Raw genomic sequence first — 20,010 nt, 5'->3', positions numbered from 1 at the left:
CTTCTGGCCGGCCGCGGCCGGGCACGCCTACCCGTCCCTATTCACAGCATTGTGAATGCGGGCCGGAAGGTTGTCGGGTCCGGCCGGAAGCTGAGTACAGCACTGCTCTGGCGGCCATGTTTGTTTACATGGCACCCCGACCGGTGCGACAGCAGCGCTGGATACTGGCGCCGGAAGGTAAGTAGGACTTTATTTTTTTAAGCAGCACCCTCCCGGCCACCCTTTAATAACTCCAGTTCCCTGGCACCTATAAACACAATTCTAGAATCTTGTGAAATGGATTCCTGGTGCCAGGGATCCAAAGTTATAGCATTCTGAAGTGTACCTTCCTGCAGCTTTTTAGCTGGCAGGCCAAATGAAGGAGTAGAAGGGTGCACAGAGAAGCTTCTCATAGCTCACATATAGTAAGTAAATATTGACTTTATCTGTATCAAAATTTTGAAAAGGCATAACATGAACTAATGTTAATGTTATTAAGCATCTCCTACCCAAAATAATCAGAGAGCACATTTGTCCTCGTCATATATTCAGTGATTATGTAATGAAGGGAGAGGATGAACATTCAATAATCTTTGCCTAGTGTGGCTAAATATTAACACTGCAAGCCAGAACTTGTCAAAAAAAACATTGCATGTAACACAGGAAAAACACCAATTCTCGGATAAAGTTTATATTTGAAAGCATCCCTCCATTATTTATACCTACGTTATGCCGTTCTTACTCAAATTCATATGAACTGTGCAAGGTTCCGTTATTGTACTGCTCATACATATATGCACATATTTCACACATCTAAAAGTGACCTTTGTTATCTGTTTATGGATGTACAGCTTTTTATTTGAGTTACGTTTGTGTAAGGGAGCATATCATAATATATCTGAGTGAAGCTTGGTGCGGTTTTCTGCAAAAATTGCACGGGGGCCCCGCAGATTTACAGTTTTCTTTGCTGCATATTTTGGTGATTATACACAAGTGGTATGTATGAACTCCTCACATATTACTGTGCTTTTAAGAAAGTACATTTTCTTTATATAAGTAGTCTGGATTTGTACATATTTTAGTATTTTAACACGATTTGCTGCATTTTATGAAGTTGCATGAAGGTGGCCGTGTGCACTAATTAAAAAGTTATTTTTGTATGCATGGTTGGCTGTGTGTTTTGGAAAAAAAAAAATTGATAGGATATTTTTACTTGTGTGTGTTATTTTTCTTTTTTATAAAGAAGTTTGTAGATTACATCGCTTTTTTAAGCATTTGCGGTGTAAATTCTTATTGATGTTGTGTATTGTCATATATATAAATTGGATTTTTTGCCTTTGACTATTCTTACATCCCTATTTGAGTGTAAACCTCTTTGATGCGATTTTTAGGTAAAAATCTGTTTTGATGCATTTTTTTTTAAATAAAGTTGCATGAGGGTGGTACAGGCTGTCAACTGTTAATGCAATCACCAGGTTCTCTGCTTTCAAAATATATAGGTTTTAAGGGTCCCTTTAATTTTTAATGTGTTTAATCGCTATATTTTGCAGGATGTGGCTGTTTTAAAATTTCTACCTAAAAAGTAGATTTTTGGTTATTTTAATTTTAGTGATTTTATGATGAATGTGAGCATATAACTATGAGGTATTTATTGCTCTGGCCAATAACTTGACAACATTTCCAGAAATGCCTGGCAGGGAAAGGGTTGAACAAATGTTTTTTTTTCCCTATAACGTGATATCTTTGTTCTCAAGAAAGGCATCCAGGCCTCTCTTGAACATGTACATAAAAAGTACATAAGTATCCGCCAACCTCCAGAGAGTTCATAAGTTTTAAAGAATCCCTGTCTATGGCGATGGTAGAACCGCTTCTCCTCTAGGCGTAGAGAATGCCACCTTGTCCTGGCCACAGACCTTGTAGGTATAAAAAGATCTTTAGAAAGTTCCCTGCCCATTCAGGTATTTGTACATAGTAATGAGGTCTCCCCTCAGCTGTATTTTATGTAAACTGAATAACCCCATGTTTTGTTATCTTATAAGGGAGACTTTTCTCTCTTCTCCCTCAGTTGAGGCCAGGAGCTGCAGCCTCGATATGACTGGAGCACAGTTATACAGTACAGACTGTTGATGCTCCGGTCACATTACTTTTAGCGGCCATGAACTCAAGCAGTTAGGAGCCCTGCCTGTCCAGCTTGCCCACATGACCCTGTGTGTATCTGCTGTCAGTCACACGCTGGTCTGGGGATTTTCTTTCATAAACATCAATTAACAATTTTTATGCCTACAGATTATTTATTTGTATTACTGATAATTTCAAATTCCTACGGGGCAAAAAAAAACTCCTCAAAAATGGTTATACTCTTGAAAAACATTTAGTGCAGCCTCTACCAACCTCCTTCCCTCAGTAAGAGTATAGAAGATGGGCCGTGGTTGGATCTTCAAGCATGTCAATGACCTGAAACACACAGCCAGGAGCATCTCTGTAAGAAGCATTTTAAGGTCCTGGAGGATTGGGTTCAGTCTCCAGACCTGAATTCAATCCAAAAATCTTTGAAGGGAACTGAAAACTCAATGTTGCCCAGCGACATCCCTAAAACCTGAATGATCTGGAGAAGATCTGTATGGAGGAGTGGGCCAAGATCCCTGCTGCAGTGTGTGCAAACTTTGTGAAGAACCTCCGGAAACGTCTGACCTCTTTAATTGCAAACAAAGGTTTCTGTACCAAATATTAAGTTCTGTTTTTCTATTTTAGCAAATACTTATTAAATTGAATAAATTGCTAATTAATTATTTAAAAATGATACATAATATGTGATTTTCTGGATTATTTTAGATACTGTATCTCACAGTTGAAGTTTGCGTATAATAAAAGACCTGTTATTCTTTGTAGGTTGGAAAAATTGCAAAATTGGCCTGGGATCAAATGCTTATTAGGGTATCCCCCTTAGACTCTTTACATAATTTTAAATGTTGATCTTAAAAGGAAGGAGGCTATGGATAACAAATATAAGAATATTACCACAGCCAAAGTGACTGGATCTATGAGTAACGGCACCTGGTTTATCAATGTTTATTTTTTTTTATGGTAGATTTCCTTTAACCCCTTAAGGACGCAGCCTGTTTGTAGGTTAAGGCTCGGTCCTTTTTTTAGAAATTTGACCAGTGTCTCTTCCTGTGGTAGTAACTTTTCAACGCTTTAAGATATCCTTGTGATTTTGAGATTGTTTTCTCGTGAGACATTGTAGTTTATGTTAGTAGTATCATTTCGGTGATCCGTTCCTTTTTGGGGGGGGTAAAAATTCACAAATTTAGGAAAAATTTGAAAAAAATTACAATTTTCAAAGTCTCAAATGTTATACTTTTTAGACAAAATGTCACACCACAATTTTTTTTGGGTAGAAACCTTTTGCCATTGGTCTTCTTTTTATTTCCATTATTTGTTTTACGTTTCCATTTTTTTTTACGGATGTGAGAAGGTTTCAAGTGTTAGTAGCAAATTCTCAGATTTTTTTAAAATTTGAAAAATGTAAAATTTGTGGTGATCAATGCAGTTTGGAAGTGCTCTATAAAGACTTATGTACTATATACCCCCACAAGTAACACCATTTTATGAACCTAACATCTCAACCTATTCAAATCAGCATTTAGGAAGTCTGTTAACCCTTTTATTATTTTTCCAGAAGCAAACAAAAATGGATTTGAAATTCTGAAATTTCAATTTTTGATTACGATTTTTCTCATTTAGCCCTAAAATGGACACATTCATTAGAAATTTGAGGTAAATATACATCCCAAAATTATTGCCCTGCTTCCTCCGAGTACGGCAATACCAGACATGTGGATGTCAAGTGCTCCTTTGTCGCACAGCGATGTCCAGAACAGAGTTCGTACTATTGCGTTTTTGGAAGGCCAATTTGGCTGCAAATGTTTTGTGGTGCCACAGTGTACTTGAAGAGCCCCTGAAGTAACAGTATAATAGAAAACCCCCAAAGATGTCACCATTTTGGAAACTAGACCCCTCAAAGAATTCATCTGTGGTTGTGGTGAGATTTTTAACTCCCAACACGCTGGTCAAAATCTAATGCAAAGTAAATGGTACAGAGTAAAAAATGCGTTTTTATTGCAAAAATGTCAGTTTAGTGCCCAATATATTGTGCCCAACCCATGGCAATTTAGACAAACACCCCAAAAATCATTCTGCAGGTTGTCCCGAGTACGGCAATATCACACATGTGCCAATAATTGACAGGCTGGGCATACAGTAGGCCTGAGAAGGAAAGGAGTGAAATTTTGATTTTTCGCCTCCTTTTTCACACGTTTGGATTCGGAGTGCCATGTCATGTTTGCAGGGTCCGTAAGGTACCAGTGCAATAGAAACCCCCGAGAAATTATACCATTTTAGAAACTAGACCCCTCAAAGAATTCATCTGGGGTTGTGGTGAGAATTTTAACCCCCAACAAGCAGGTCAAAATTGAATGCACAGTAAATGGTGCATAGTAAAAATTGCGTTTTTATTGCAAAAATGTCAGTTTAGTGCCCAATATATTGTGCCCAACCCATGGCAATTTAGACAAACACCCCAAAAATCATTCTGCGGGTTGTCCCGAGTACGGCAATATCACACATGTGCCAATAATTGACAGGTTGGGCACACGGTAGGCCTGAGACGGAAAGGAGTGAAATTTAGCTTTTCCAGCTCCTTTTTCACACGTTTGGATTTGGAGTGCCATGTCATGTTGGCAGGGCCCGTGAGGTACCAGTGCAATAGAAACCCCCGATAATTTATACCATTTTGGAAACTAGACCCCTCAAAGAATTCATCTGGGGTTGTGGTGAGAATTTTAACCCCCAACATGCAGGTCAAAATTGAATGCAAAGTAAATGGTGCATAGTAAAAATTGCGTTTTTATCGCAAAAATGTCAGTTTAGTGCCTAATATATTGTGCCCAACCCATAGCAATTTAGACAAACACCCCAAAAATCATTCTGCGGGTTGTCCCGAGTACGGCAATATCACACATGTGCCAATAATTGACAGGCTGGGCATACGGTAGGCCTGAGAAGGAAAGGAGTGAAATTTTGATTTTTCGCCTCCTTTTTCACACGTTTGGATTCGGAGTGCCATGTCATGTTTGCAGGGTCCGTAAGGTACCAGTGCAATAGAAAGCCCCGAGAAATTATACCATTTTAGAAACTAGACCCCTCAAAGAATTCATCTGGGGTTGTGGTGAGAATTTTAACCCCCAACAAGCAGGTCAAAATTGAATGCACAGTAAATGGTGCATAGTAAAAATTGCGTTTTTATTGCAAAAATGTCAGTTTAGTGCCCAATATATTGTGCCCAACCCATGGCAATTTAGACAAACACCCCAAAAATCATTCTGCGGGTTGTCCCGAGTACGGCAATATCACACATGTGCCAATAATTGACAGGTTGGGCACACGGTAGGCCTGAGACGGAAAGGAGTGAAATTTAGCTTTTCCAGCTCCTTTTTCACACGTTTGGATTTGGAGTGCCATGTCATGTTGGCAGGGCCCGTGAGGTACCAGTGCAATAGAAACCCCCGATAATTTATATCATTTTGGAAACTAGACCCCTCAAAGAATTCATCTGGGGTTGTGGTGAGAATTTTAACCCCCAACATGCAGGTCAAAATTGAATGCAAAGTAAATGGTGCATAGTAAAAATTGCGTTTTTATCGCAAAAATGTCAGTTTAGTGCCTAATATATTGTGCCCAACCCATAGCAATTTAGACAAACACCCCAAAAATCATTCTGCGGGTTGTCCCGAGTACGGCAATATCACACATGTGCCAATAATTAGCAGGCTGGGCACACGGCAGGCCTGAGAAGGAATGGAATAAGATTTTGCTTTTGGAGCACCCTTTTCACTAGACTGATGTTGGGGTGCCCCTGAGGTACCAGTGCAATAGGAACCCCCGACTAGGTACCCCGTTTTTGGAAATGGCACACCTCAAAGAATTTATCTGGGGTTGTATGAGCATTTTAACCCCTGAAATGCTGGCCCAAATGTCATACAAAGTGAATGGGTCAATGTAGAAATAGCATTGTTTTCTCAAATGTGCCATTGTAGTGACAAATGAAAACAGCCCAACTCATGCCACTATGGATAAACACCCCAAAAATCTTTCTGTGGGTGATTACAGGTATGGCAATACCCCATGTGTGGCAATAGTCTACAGGCTGGGGACACGGCCGGGCTGAGAAGAGACCAGCAATATTTAGCTTTTGGAGCACCCTTTTCACTAGAATGTTATTGGGGTGCCCCTGAGGTACCAGTGCAATAGAATCCCCCGAGTATTGACCCCGTTTATGGAAAGGGCACACCTCAAAGAATTGATCTAGGGTTGTATGAGCATTTTAACCCCTGAGATGCTGGCCCAAATGTAACACAAAGTGAATGGTTCAGTGTAGAAATAGCATTGTTTTCTCAAATGTGCCATTGTAGTGACAAATGAAATCAGCCCAACTCATGCCACTGTGGATAAACACCCCAAAAATCATTCTGCGGGTGATTACGGGTATGGCAATACCCCATGTATGGCAATAGGCTACAAGGTGGAGACACGGCAGAGCTCGGAATAGAATGGTATTTGGAGCACAGACATTTAATTTTTTTTTTTACATCAAAAAACATTTGTAGATGCCCTTAGGGATCAGTACAGTAGAAACCCCTAAAAGCTGACCCTATTTACAAACTACACCCCTCCATGAATAAATCTAGGGGTGTAGTGAGCATTTTAACCCCACAGGTGGACCCCAAGGATGATGCATAATGGATAGTGCATAGTACAAATTATCCATTATGTCATCTTGTGCCCAGCTCCTGCCACGGGAGACAAAAACCCCAAAAATCATGATGTGGGTTCTCCCGGGTACGGCAATACCCCATATGTGGCAATAATCTACAGGCTGGGCACACGGAAGAGCTCAGCAGGGAAGGTGCGGCATGCGGCATGATGTATAAGCTGTGTGAGCTGTGTGCATCAGGGTACAATTATACATCCAGGGACGTGTGATATATCCTAAAACACTCCTTCATGCATAACCCTGGTTTGTCGGGGCATGTGTCACACTGATATATGGTTTCCTTCCTTATGCCCCTTTTTGAGCACACCCTGCACCTTTTTTGATTCCTTCCCTTGCTGGCTGTTTGGGGAACTTCTCCTGGAAAGTGCTGCCCTGGTACAATCCGTGATGTGGCCTCGCTTCCAGACGTGCTAGCACTCTCCCCTTCCTGGTCTCTAAAAATCAGCTTCTTGACTACCACCTCTTGAAATTCCAGGAAAGTTCCCCTCTGGCCGGCATATCGATGCAGCACAAAAGCATTATACAATTCCATCTGCATAATGTGCACGGCCAGCTTCTTGTACCACACCCTCGACTTCCGCATGGCATTGTACGGCTGAAGCACCTGGTCCGACAAATCCACCCCTCCCATGTACTTATTATAATCCAGAATACAGTCTGGCTTGGGGGCTTCTGCACTGGTACCTCGTACATGGGCAGGGGTGATGCTGTGCCCATGTATTGTTGTTAGTACAAGGACATCCCTCTTGTCCTTGTACCTAACACACAATACTGAGTCGCTGCTTAGTGCTCGGCTCTCATGCCTTCTGAGCTTTTCCCCTAGCAGCGACTTAGGGAGACCTCTCTGATTTTTCCTAACAGTGCCACATGCCGCAGTTTGTCTGGAAGCGAGGCACTTGAACAGGGTACTCGTATAAAAATTATCCAGGTAGAGGTGGTAGCCCTGGTCCAATAGTGGGTGCACCAAATCCCACACTATCTTTCCAGCTATTCCCAGGAAGGGGGGGCATTCAGGGGGCACTATCCTAGAGTCCTTCCCTTCATATACCCTGAACCTAAAAGTGTACCCTGATGTACTCTCACACAGCTTATACATCTTCACGCCATACCGTGCCCTCTTATTGGGCAGGTACTGGCGGAACTGAAGTCTCCCTTTGAAATGTACCAGGGACTCGTCCACTGATATGTGCCTCTTTGGAGTATACACATCCATAAATTGGGCACTCAGGTAGTCTAATATGGGTCGGACCTTATAAAGCCTATCATAACTGGGGTCATCTCTGGGTGGGCACTGAGAATTGTCAGCAAAATACAGAAACCTATGGATGATCCTATTCATTGCCATGCGGAACATCGGGGTGTGGTACAGAATGTCTGTGCTCCAATAATCCCTAATAGAGGGCTTTTTGACGAGTCCCATAAGAAGTACTATGTCCCAATACTTCTCCATCTCTGCTGCACTAACAGGGGTCCACCTGTAGGGTTGCGCATAAAAAGAAGTGGGGTTGTGGGCAATGTATTGTGCAGCGTAGAGATTAGTCTGGGACACCATCAAACTAATAAGCTCCTCGGTAAAAAAAAACTTAAAGTAGTCCACTGGTCCGAGCCCTGCCGTGTCTCTGTGTATCCCAGGGCTGGCCGTAAAATCAGGGACCTGAGGGGCATAACTACTGGGGGTCACCCATGTGGGGTCAGAAGTCCCGGGCACTCCAGCAGAAGTCCCGGGCACTCCAGCAGGAGTCCCGGGCACTCCAGCAGGAGTCCCGGGCACTCCAGCAGGAGTCCCGGGCACTCCGGCACTACTGCGTAAGCGCCTTCTCGGGGGTTCCTCTGAGTCGCTTTGTGAGGACGAGGAAGACAAATAAAACTCGTCCCCACTTGCTGACTCCGTATCGGAGGCCATAAAACTATAGACCTCCAAATCCGTATACGTCTTTTGGGACATGATGGGGGGGATAGTATGCAACCTACACTACAACTACTCCACTCCACTACTACACCGCCTTCTCCTGCTCACAACGCCTTCTCCTCCTCACAACGCCTTCTCCTCCTCACAACGCCTTCTCCTCCACTAACGCCTTCTCCTCCTCACAACGCCTTCTCCTGCTCACAACGCCTTCTCCTCCACAAACGCCTTCTCCTCCACTAACGCCTTCTCCTCCTCACAACGCCTTCTCCTCCTCACAACGCCTTCTCCTCCACTAACGCCTTCTCCTCCTCACAACGCCTTCTCCTCCTCACAACGCCTTCTCCACCACACACGCCTTCTCCTCCACTACACGCCTTCTCCTCCTCACAACGCCTTCTCCACCACACACGCCTTCTCCTCCACTACACTCCTTCTCCTCCTCACAACGCCTTCTCCTCCTCACAACGCCTTCTCCAGCACACACGCCTTCTCCTCCTCACAACGCCTTCTCCTCCACTACACTCCTTCTCCACCACACACGCCTTCTCCTCCTCACAACGCCTTCTCCTCCTCACAACGCCTTCTCCTCCTCACAACGCCTTCTCCACCACACACGCCTTCTCCTCCACTACACTCCTTCTGCTCCTCACAACGCCTTCCCCTCCTCACAACGCCTTCTCCTCCTCACAACGCCTTCTCCACCACACACGCCTTCTCCTCCACTACACACCTTTTCCTCCTCACAACGCCTTCTCCTCCTCACAACGCCTTCTCCACCACACACGCCTTCTCCTCCACTACACTCCTTCTCCTCCTCACAACGCCTTCTCCTCCTCACAACGCCTTCTCCACCACACACGCCTTCTCCTCCTCACAACGCCTTCTCCTCCACTAACGCCTTCTCCTCCTCACAACGCCTTCTCCTCCTCACAACGCCTTCTCCTCCACACACGCCTTCTCCACCACACACGCCTTCTCCTCCACTACACTCCTTCTCCTCCTCACAACGCCTTCTCCTCCACTACACTCCTTCTCCACCACACACGCCTTCTCCTCCACACAACGCCTTCTCCTCCACACAACGCCTTCTCCTCCACCACACGCCTTCTCCTCCACTAACGCCTTCTCCTCCACTAAACTCCTACTCCACACACTTCGCACTTAAAAGTGCGGTTTGGGGGGAAAGGGAATACAGATGATGGGGGGGATAGTACAGGGAAGTGGGAATACACTGGGAGGGGATGGAGGATGGGTGTAGTAGTTTTTTTCTCTTTTTTCACAGGACAGATCCTAAACCCTCTGCTCTCCAACACTACCAAACGCAGAATGGCGGCGTTGGAGAGCATGGAGGGTGTTGGGTCTGCCCTCCACAGTCACTGATCGCTGTGATTGGCCAGTCTGTACAGACGGGCCAATCACAGCGATCTACATCACAGGACCAATCAGATCGGTCCTGTGATGTCAGAGGGGGACGTCCCCTCTCGATCCCAGCATGCTCCGGGGTTTTGTCATCCCGTCTCGCGACGGGATGACGTCATTAACCCCAGAGCCGCCAGCCTGCAGCCTCCGATCGCTGCGATTGGCCGTCTGTAAAGACGGGCCAATCGCAGCGATCGACATCACAGGACCGACATGACAGGTCCTGTGATGTCAGAGGGGGGATGTCCCCTCGCGATCCCGCCAGGTTTCGGCGGTCGGTTTCTACACGTCGCGCCGCTGGCGGATATATCCGCCATCGAGCGCTAACTCACTGCGCTCGATGGCGGATATATCCGCCGCGGAGCGTGAAGGGGTTAACCACTACCAGATCACAGGTCCTTTCATTGCTCGCACATAAACACAAATGATAGATCTCTCTACTGCAGATCAAAGATCCTTCAAGTTAATGTCAGAATATAAATCATCTTGCAGTCTTTATGTACACAAGATAACAGAACATTGTGCAACATCCCCCACCGGGGCCTAGCCATTTCTTTTGGCCTGGAGGCAGCCGGGGCCCAGAATGCCGAAGTGGCTGGCTAGAGTGGCCTTGGGCATTCTGTGGTCACGGTACTTAGTATTGGGACTGGAGGACGGCCCTACAGCCTTGCAGGTCCCCAGCAGTTGGTGTGTGCAAAAAATAAGGAGGGAGAGGCTGATAAAAGAGGTTTCTCCCCTGGGCAACCCCTGAGGTGTATATAGGGATCCCTGGGGGCTGAAGGATGGGGAGTCCATGATAGTGAAGCAGCCTGATCCAGGGATCACACAGAAGCATTCACAGTTCTTTTTTTGAACTGGAACAGCAGATAACGACCTACCATCAGCAGCAGGTTCAGAAGGCTGGTAGGAGATAGCTGGTCTGCAGGAAGCGTCTCTCACAGCCTGGTAATAACTTTAGGCTGGGCTGGGTAAGATGGAGCCAAGTTCGTACAGTGGACTTCGGCTCTAGCCTAGTCTCCTGACTGGCTATAGGTGTCAGGCAGCTGGCCTGAGACACCTCTGCTCCCTGCTAGTGTGTCTTTCCGGCAGCTCTGCAGGAGCTGCACACTGGACTTGCTTCTCAAATCCTGACTGTGATCCTGCCCACAAGGGGTTTTTATAGTTATCTACTGAGCTGGCAGCACTTTCCAATCAGCTTCCATCTTGCTTTACAATTAGAACACATCATATCATTGGGTACAGACAATTGATTTAACTCTTGTCCTCCCAGGTAGAGGTCCTAGCTGCAATTACTAAGTTTACCCGACAGTAGCTTCTGACTGAGATGCGCAGGCTGATTAGACAGTTCCTGACAAGGAGAGGGCGCTATTCGCAACAACTACTCACCCTATGCATTGGCGGGTTTGTTGCAATTGCTTTTCTTACCTGCACTGAGATATTACTATTTACTAGGAAGAACTGGCACAGTACTGAGGTCTATCAGAGTGCTGTATCAGCATTACTGAGACAGCACACTTCCTGTATAGTGTCTGTGTGCTGGGCCTGGTTAGAGTGTGAGAGCAGCCTCCTCCCTCCATCCTTCTATATTATGGTCGGCTCTGGGGGGGTCTCATGAATTAAAGGCATCTCTTGGGGGGGGGGGGATCTATTGTATTAATGTCAAGTTTTGGGGGATCTCCTTTAAAGTAGATTTGGGGGTGGGGGGTCCACTGTATAGTCCTCTCAGGGGGGTGGGGGGGCTCCCGTATTTTGGTGTGCATGCTCCAGGAATATGAAGCAGACTCAGGTCATCAGACTGCTTCACCTTTACCACCTTGAATATCGGGACCATAAACTTCATCTACAAAAAGGCATGCAGGTATCATGGAAATGTATTGCATTCTATGGCAAAACACACTAGCACTAATTAACGGTTAGCATGTCATCCTCCAGAAGGCTTTATGTTACTGACACAAAGGAATGGTTCTGCCAATCGCCACATAGATCCCTTCAAAGTCATCAGCTACACTTAGATCACACCTGCACTTAAATGATATCTACCATTTGCTTTCATGCGTTATGAACCAAACATAACTTGAGAATGCTGTAGCTACACTTATGCAGAACCATATCTTCTTTAATACCTGAGCTCAGTGGTTTTGCTGAAAAGACAATTATAACATTCAGGACCCTGGGAAAACTGGGTGCTGCTGGCTGCCATACATAAGCACATTACACGTGGAGCTTCCTGTACTGTCCAGACAGGACTAATCAACCTGAGCTGGATCATTCATACACAGCAACTGGGGGATCGTGCAGTGATTGATTATTTCTGCCTGTCACAGTGATTACATCATTCTCTGGACAAGTGCATAACTAATGTAAGAGGAAAAGTGCGGAGCCAGGAAAAGGAGCGACAGAGCCTCATTATCCTGAATGTTCAAATAGTTTTTTCAGCAAAACTACTCAGCTCAAGGTTTAAACAAGATATGCTTCTGCATCAGTGTAGCTACAGCATTCTCAAGGTATGTTTGGTTCATAATGCATGAAATCAAATGGTAAATTTCCTTTAACTCATAAATCCTTCTAGTGTCCTCCCCTTGACTTACATCACTCCCTCTTTAAAACCAAGATCCCTGGACTCCTTGCATTCTCACCAAGATTATATATTTCTTAACTGCCCTCACCTACATCACACATCCTCTGACTGCCCTCGCCTACATCACACATCCTCTGACTGCCCTCGCCTACGTCACACATCCTGTGACTGCCCTCGCCTACGTCACACATCCTGTGACTGCCCTCGCCTACGTCACACATCCTCTGACTGCCCTCGCCTACGTCACACATCCTCTGACTGCCCTCGCCTACGTCACACATCCTCTGACTGCCCTCGCCTACGTCACACATCCTCTGACTGCCCTCGCCTACGTCACACATCCTCTGACTGCCCTCGCCTACGTCACACATCCTCTGACTGCCCTCGCCTACGTCACACATCCTCTGACTGCCCTCGCCTACGTCACACATCCTCTGACTGCCCTCGCCTACGTCACACATCCTCTGACTGCCCTCGCCTACGTCACACATCCTCTGACTGCCCTCTTGCAAGCTTCTATTTCCATGTTATTATCCTGTATAGAAACTTAATAGCTTAACCCATCTGTATTTTGACTTCCATTTTGCAGTTTCAGGTTTTTTTTTTTTAAACAGATTTAAAACAGATGGTGGGACGGATACAATAATGGCAAAGTATCATTTTTTTAAAGGATCTACAGTATGTAAAAAAACAGATACTTTGCCTACTATTAGTGTCTTTTGGATTGTATTTTTTTAAATTGTTTTTTAGCCATCTGTTTACTTATTCCAACAATTCACTCAATAATGGAAGGTCTAATGGAAGATGTAAATACAGACACTATCTGACACCATTACAAGTCTTTTTTTTTTTTTTAAATTAATGGAAACCTGAACGAAGATGGGAACTGGTATGTACCCATCTCCAGGTAAAATATGCCTCCAGTGTCTCCACATGCACCTGGTAAAAGATTCCTTCCAAATCTTCACCTTCACTGAAAACACATATCCCGTCTTACATATACCAGGATGTCATAGCTCCTCCCACTGTGTCATCATAGCTCCTCCCACTCTGACGGATGGAAGTGACATCATAGCTCCTCCCACTCCGTGCCATCATAGCTCCTCCCACTCATTGACGGAGGGAAGTCCTCAGCCTATTAGCTTTCTGACTGCGCATGGGGGAGGGCAGCATCAACTTCAAAAGTGTGAGAGCATGCAACTACATCTAGCCACCATACTAGTATAACTTGTATTATACGGGCCACTGCTTGTTTTTGATTCATTTTAACCCTTTGATGTGGAGCTTTTGCAGCCATACTTAGCATCAAGACTGCATAGCCCACTACATTACTTTATTCCCCTGATGAGTGTGTCACACGGCGTATGGAACGCGTAGGGATTACATATTAGGGACTAACAGGGTCTGAAAGGGACAGTACTGGGACCGTCCTTGTCAGGGCGGGATCAATATTGCGGGGTCAGGATACAAAGCGATTGTAGGGCTTAATAGGTCCTGTTCCTCTGGACCAGTCCCGCTTGACCAGGAGACTGCGCATCGAAGACTGGTGAGATCCACCCTATTATTCCATACTGTCCGGATTAATGTTGGTCCGTGGTTTTGAGATGATGCACCGTGTCATATGCTATACAGGAAAGCACTAAGGCATGGTGAGGTATTACTGGGGACCGTGTCAGACGAGACTTATTGGAGGTCTGAACGAGCTCCCTTTCTGATGTGTTTTTGCTGACTAGATGGTTGATGCGTATACTATTGTGGTTCACTGTGAACTTATTTTATCAGTAATTATTAAAAGTTACGTTTTACTTATGGTACTGGTACATTCTGCTGGATTTCTTACATATTCCAGGACATCTCTTCTCAGCCCTAGTTACTCTAAATAACAAATCCCTCCCTTAGGCATCCCACACAGGACAACTGTAGTCATACGGGACACAAACCACAGTCCCATAGACCGTAAATGGCAAGTGAGCTCCACTCATGCATCAATGACAATTGATAAAGCAGTCCCGGACTACATGCAAGAGCTCATAGTAAAACATGCACATGCTGCAAATTCATGTCTGTCTGCATGAGCCCTTATAGGCCTCTTTACATAAAAAAAAATCAGTTGTTTTTGTCTTCATCAAATATTTCAGAATTTTATTGATTGAAATTCCTGATTATATTCTGAGATTGTACTCTTATAACTGCAGGAATCTGCGGACACCTTCCTCTCTGCAGCAGACACTGACTGGAAGGTAAGTCATTTGATGTCTTCTCACTTTCATTACTTGCTTCTCATCTGCTCATTTTTCTAACGCTTTCACATAGAACAGTACCACAACTGAACCTGTATTATGAAGATACAGATACAGGTCTCTGTTGTGTTATGATTGGACTGGTACAGGTGTGAGTGTTACAATAGTGGCACTTTGAAGGTGTCATTATCATAATGGTGGTACTGTTATAGCACACAGCTCTGATCACTATAATACTAACTAGCCGTGCACCTGTGTGACCATGGTCAGATTTCTATCCACAGGAAGTAAACAATGAAGCTTTCTATAGAAGGAGATCTAGAAAACCATGAGGAATTAATGCAAAAAGGATATCAGAAAATTGTATTATTTTTCATCATACAAACAATAACATTAATTTGACGAAGTGGGAATATCCCTTTGACCCCTTCAGGTCTAAGCCATTTAGGGCTTTAGGACCAGGTCTGATATTTAAATTTGACCTGTGTCATTATAGGAGGTTATAACTTTGAATCACTTTAACATATCCAGGGGATTTTGAGATTGTTTTCTTATCACACATTGTACTTCAAAGTAATAGAAAAAATTTGATGATATCTTTTGTGTTTATCATAGTATCAATTTATACGGTTGAAAAAAGACCCATGTCCATCAAGTTCAACCAAGAGAAGGGATTGCATGAAGAAGGGATTTAGGGGAAACAATTCTATATAACATAACCATCAATGTTATTTAGGTGTAAAAAGGCATCTAGACCCTTCTTGAAGCTTTCTTCTGTCCCTGCTGTGACCAGCTCCTGAGGCAGGCTATTCCACAGATTGACAGTTCTCATAGTAAAAAAGCCCTGTCGCCTCTGGTGATTAAACCTTGTTTTCTCCAGACGCAGAGAGTTCCCCCTCGTCATTTGATTAAAAATTAAACCTTCACAAAGTATTAAATAACGAAAAGCTCCACAAAGTTTGATACCCAATTTCTCCCGAGTATGAGGATAACCCATATGTGTTGGTAAACTGCTGTATGGGCGTACGGCCGGTCATAGAAGGGAAGGACCGCCATCCAGAGCAGATCTGTATTGTCACATTTTACAGGCTATAAAATGTTTTCTGTAATTTGGACATATGGGGGATTATTTTTCTATAGATAATAATCAGATTTTATTAGCTATTTCTTGGTGGTGGTTAAAAAAATCATGAATTCTTGTTTATGGTTTTTAGCATTTTTTTTCCCGGACGTTCACCGTACCAGAAACATAATGTGTTATCTTTATTCTATGAGTCATGAAGATTAGGCAATACCCCATTTATATAGCTTTTCTATGGTTAACTAGTAGCAGAATTTACCGTATATACTCAGCTTAAACTCAAGTCTATTAAAAAATTAACACTGTACTCACCTTTTGGACGTCCCCCATAGTTGAATACAGTGTTCATTTTTTTTTTTTTACTACAGGGGGTTTGGCAGTCTATATACTATAGGGGTGTTAGCAGGCTATATACTACAGCGGGGTTGGCAGGCTATATACTACAGGGGGGTTGGCAGGCTATATACTACTGTACAGGGGGGTTGGCATGCTATATACTAGAGGGGGTTGGCAGGCTATATACTAGAGGGGTTTGGCAGGCTATATACTAGAGGGGGTTGGCAAGCTATATACTAGAGGGGGTTGGCAGGCTTTATACTAGAAGGGGTTGGCAGGCTATATACTACAGGGGGCTATCTGGCTATATACTGGGAGGCTGTGACCAATGCATTTCCCACCCTCGGCTTATACTTGAGTATATACGATAGAACTCATTTTGTGAGAAATTTGCTTGTTTTTGCATCGCCATGTAACAATGGGCATAACATACTTTTTCCTGGTATCAGGGTAAAATTTTTTTTTTTTTTAACGGCGTTCACCGCATGGGTTCAGTGACAATTTTATTTTATAGGTTGTTACAGACGTTGTGATACCCAATATATATATTTTTTAATGTTTTTATTTGATTATTGCATGGGATGAGACTTCAGGGGACTTTTATTCTTTTTTTAGCAATTTTTTAAAACTTTTTTTTACTGTTTTAGGGTTTGTTATATACTGTAATACTAATGTATTGCATAGGCATTCTGCATAGGCTGACAGTTGCACTGTTAGGATCGTGCAGAGTGCACAATCCTAACAGGCTGCTACTGAAGGCAGCCAGGGTTGCCATGGAAAAGATTGGTCATTGTGGCAATGCACTATAGATGCCGCAGTCACTGTGAATGCGGCGTCTATAGGGCTAAACAGGCGGGATCATGATAGTCGCAATCCTGGCTGTTACTGCAAGATCCCGGCTAACAAATACCCACGGTAATTGCACAGGCTCAGCTTCTAAGCGCTGGCGACCGTCATTACGTAATTTTACGTCACCGTGCGGGAACTACCCGTATCCTCCGACGTAGAATTACATTGGGGTGCGAGAAGGGGTTAATGTCCACAGTTGTGAGTCCTTTTAGAAGTCTCTTACTGGCTTGGTTATTATCCCAAGTCAAGTCATTGGACTTCTTGAAAGTCAGCATTGTGTCAACCCCTTGAGGGGGACATTTATCATAGTGGGGACATTTATCTTAAATGTGTGTCTAGTTTTGTTTTTAAGATTTTGTGCTTCCTGATATCTTAGTGGTTCATAAATGAGACATGTGAGTTTAGTGTTTTTTTAAGACTTTTGTCTGAACCATCTCACCTGCTCTGGACTCTGGAGTTTCTTTGTGAAAAAGTTGCCAGCTTTTTACAGCAATTGTGACTTTTTTAGGGGTCCACATCTGGATTTGTAAGATGAATCAGGGGCAAAAGTGTAAAACAGTGCAAAACTGTTACAGCAAACTGTGCAAAGCCAGTGTGAAAGTTGGCACAGTTAAGGTAAAAAGTTGCTAATAGGAGAAAAATAAAACTAAAAATTTTTAATAAATGTCTGCTAGTGTAAACTTAAAGGAAACTTACCATTTTGGATCTACCTATTAAGGAAGATCCGGTGGTAGGTTCAGCTAATAAATTTATAGCCCTTTATTGGGCTAATCCTTTAGTGGCCACTGCGTTTGGAAAAGTTTTATTGCCCTAATATGCAAACTTGTGAAAGAGGCTACTGGGGCATGGAGTAGCCGGAGCTACTCCATGCCCCAGTAGCCTCTTTTGATCCTCCAATTATGTCATCTTTAGTGTGCAGCTACCAGGAGCACTCGTCCGCGCTCTGAATAGACTCTCTATGCAGAGCTGGCGGCTGCACTTACTCGTCTTAAAAGCCGGAGCTATCCAGCATGCGCAATAGCTCCGTCTTTGGAGCAGAGTATGCGCAGCCCCCTGCTCTGCACAGCTGTCACATAGGAAGGCATTTCACACTCCACGTACACCAGACTGTAAATCCGACTGTTGGAAACCTGCTACAACCTAACATATAGACAACTGCTCAAAATCCTGCCTAATGAAAAATCTCCCCCACACTGTACAGGCTGGAATACGCATTTCTATGGGGAGAAGAAGCTTGATTTTTTTTTTTACAAACAAAGCAAAATTTGGGAATAAAGTCTATAAGAAAAATGTTTACTACATCCTCCGATATACAATTATAAAAATAAATAAATTACCGTATATACTCGAGTATAAGCCGACCCGAGTATAAGCCGAGCCCCCCAATTTTACCAGAAAAAAACTGAGAAAACCTATTGACTTGAGTATAAGCCGAAGGTGGGAAATGCATTGGTCACAGCCTCCCCAGTGTATAAAGCCTGTGAGCCCCTGCCCCAGTGTATATAGCCCGCCAGCCCCTGCCCCAGTGTATATAGCCCGCCAGCCCCTGCCCCAGTGTGTATAGCCCGCCAGCCCCTGCCCCAGTGTGTATAGTCCCCCAGCCCCTGCCCCAGTGTGTATAGCCCGCCAGCCCCTGCCCCAGTGTGTACAGCCCGCCAGCCCATGCGTGTATAGCCCATCAGCCCCTGCCCCTGTGTGTATAGCCCATCAGCGCCCCTGCCCTAGTGTGTAGAGCCCGCCAGCCCCTGCCCCAGTGTATATAGGCCGCTAAGCCCATGCCCCAGTGTATATAGCCCTCCAGCCCCTGCCCCAGTGTATGTAGCCCACCAGCCCCTGCCCAAGTGTATATAGCCCGCCAGCCCCTGCCCCAGTGTATATAGCCCGCCTGCACCTGCCCCAGTATGCAGCCGGCCTCCTCGTCGCGTCGTACAGCCAGTCGATTAAAAAAATCAAAACTCACCTTTCTGGCGGCCCCTGTGGGTCTTCAGTGCGATCCGTCCATCAGCGGCAGGTTTGTACGGCGCACAGTTATGACGTCAGATCATGTGATGTCGCACGGACCTGCCGCCTCTGGACGGATCGCACAGAAGACCTACGGGGGGCGCCGGAAAGGTGAGTTTTAATATTTTTTTTACTCAGGTATAAGCCGAGTTTGTTTGTTTTTTCAGCACAATTTTTGTGCTGAAAAACTTGGCTTATGCTTAAGTATATACGGTATTTAAAATGATGGTTACGCTTAAAAAAAAAAAAATCTTTTGTACAAAACAAAATGTCTTTGTTTTGCCATATTGTGACTACAGCAGGATGGACCTGTGCAACGCAACATTTTTTACCTGATCAGCTTTTGGGGATTGTACAACCTTTGAATCACTTTGTTTCATTGTTTCAAGCATTTTCTTTTACAGGGTTCATTGCCGGGAATACATTTTTACTTTTTTTTATGATATGTGAGACTTTAATTTGATAGAATATCTTTATTAATAACATATATATTTTAGAATTAGAATGTGTCCTTTTTCCATTTTACAGTAAGCAGTAAAATTGTATTTCACATTTACCAAAATATGTTATAAATATGTGCAGTGTCAATCCATCAACATTTCTTAGTGTCAGAGACGGAGGCAGAGATATCCAGTATCAACCCCTTAACGCCGAAGCCACTTTTCACCTTCCTGACACGGCTCATTTTTTAAAATCTGCCCTATAAATGGTTATTATTTTGGAACGCTTTAGCATATCCAAGTGATTTTGAAATCGTTTTCTCGTGAGAGTTTGTACTTCATGTTA

The 20,010-nt window shown here is 44.1% G+C and overlaps 1 protein-coding gene across 6 annotated transcripts in view; it reads left to right on the top strand.

Moving 5' to 3' along the window:
* NDRG4 (NDRG family member 4) overlaps positions 1–20,010 on the top strand; it is a 66,443-nt gene that overhangs the window by 7,400 nt on the left and 39,033 nt on the right. For all 6 annotated transcript variants that reach the window (XM_072116956.1, XM_072116955.1, XM_072116958.1 and 3 more), the window contains exon 3: positions 14,913–14,957. In XM_072116956.1, the coding sequence (XP_071973057.1) occupies positions 14,913–14,957 (45 nt within the window). The remainder of the gene's footprint in view (positions 1–14,912; positions 14,958–20,010) is intronic.

Source organism: Engystomops pustulosus, chromosome 7, assembly GCF_040894005.1.
Source record: "Engystomops pustulosus chromosome 7, aEngPut4.maternal, whole genome shotgun sequence".
Classification (NCBI taxonomy): domain Eukaryota; kingdom Metazoa; phylum Chordata; class Amphibia; order Anura; family Leptodactylidae; genus Engystomops; species Engystomops pustulosus.
This window is presented reverse-complemented; position numbering and strand designations above follow the sequence as displayed.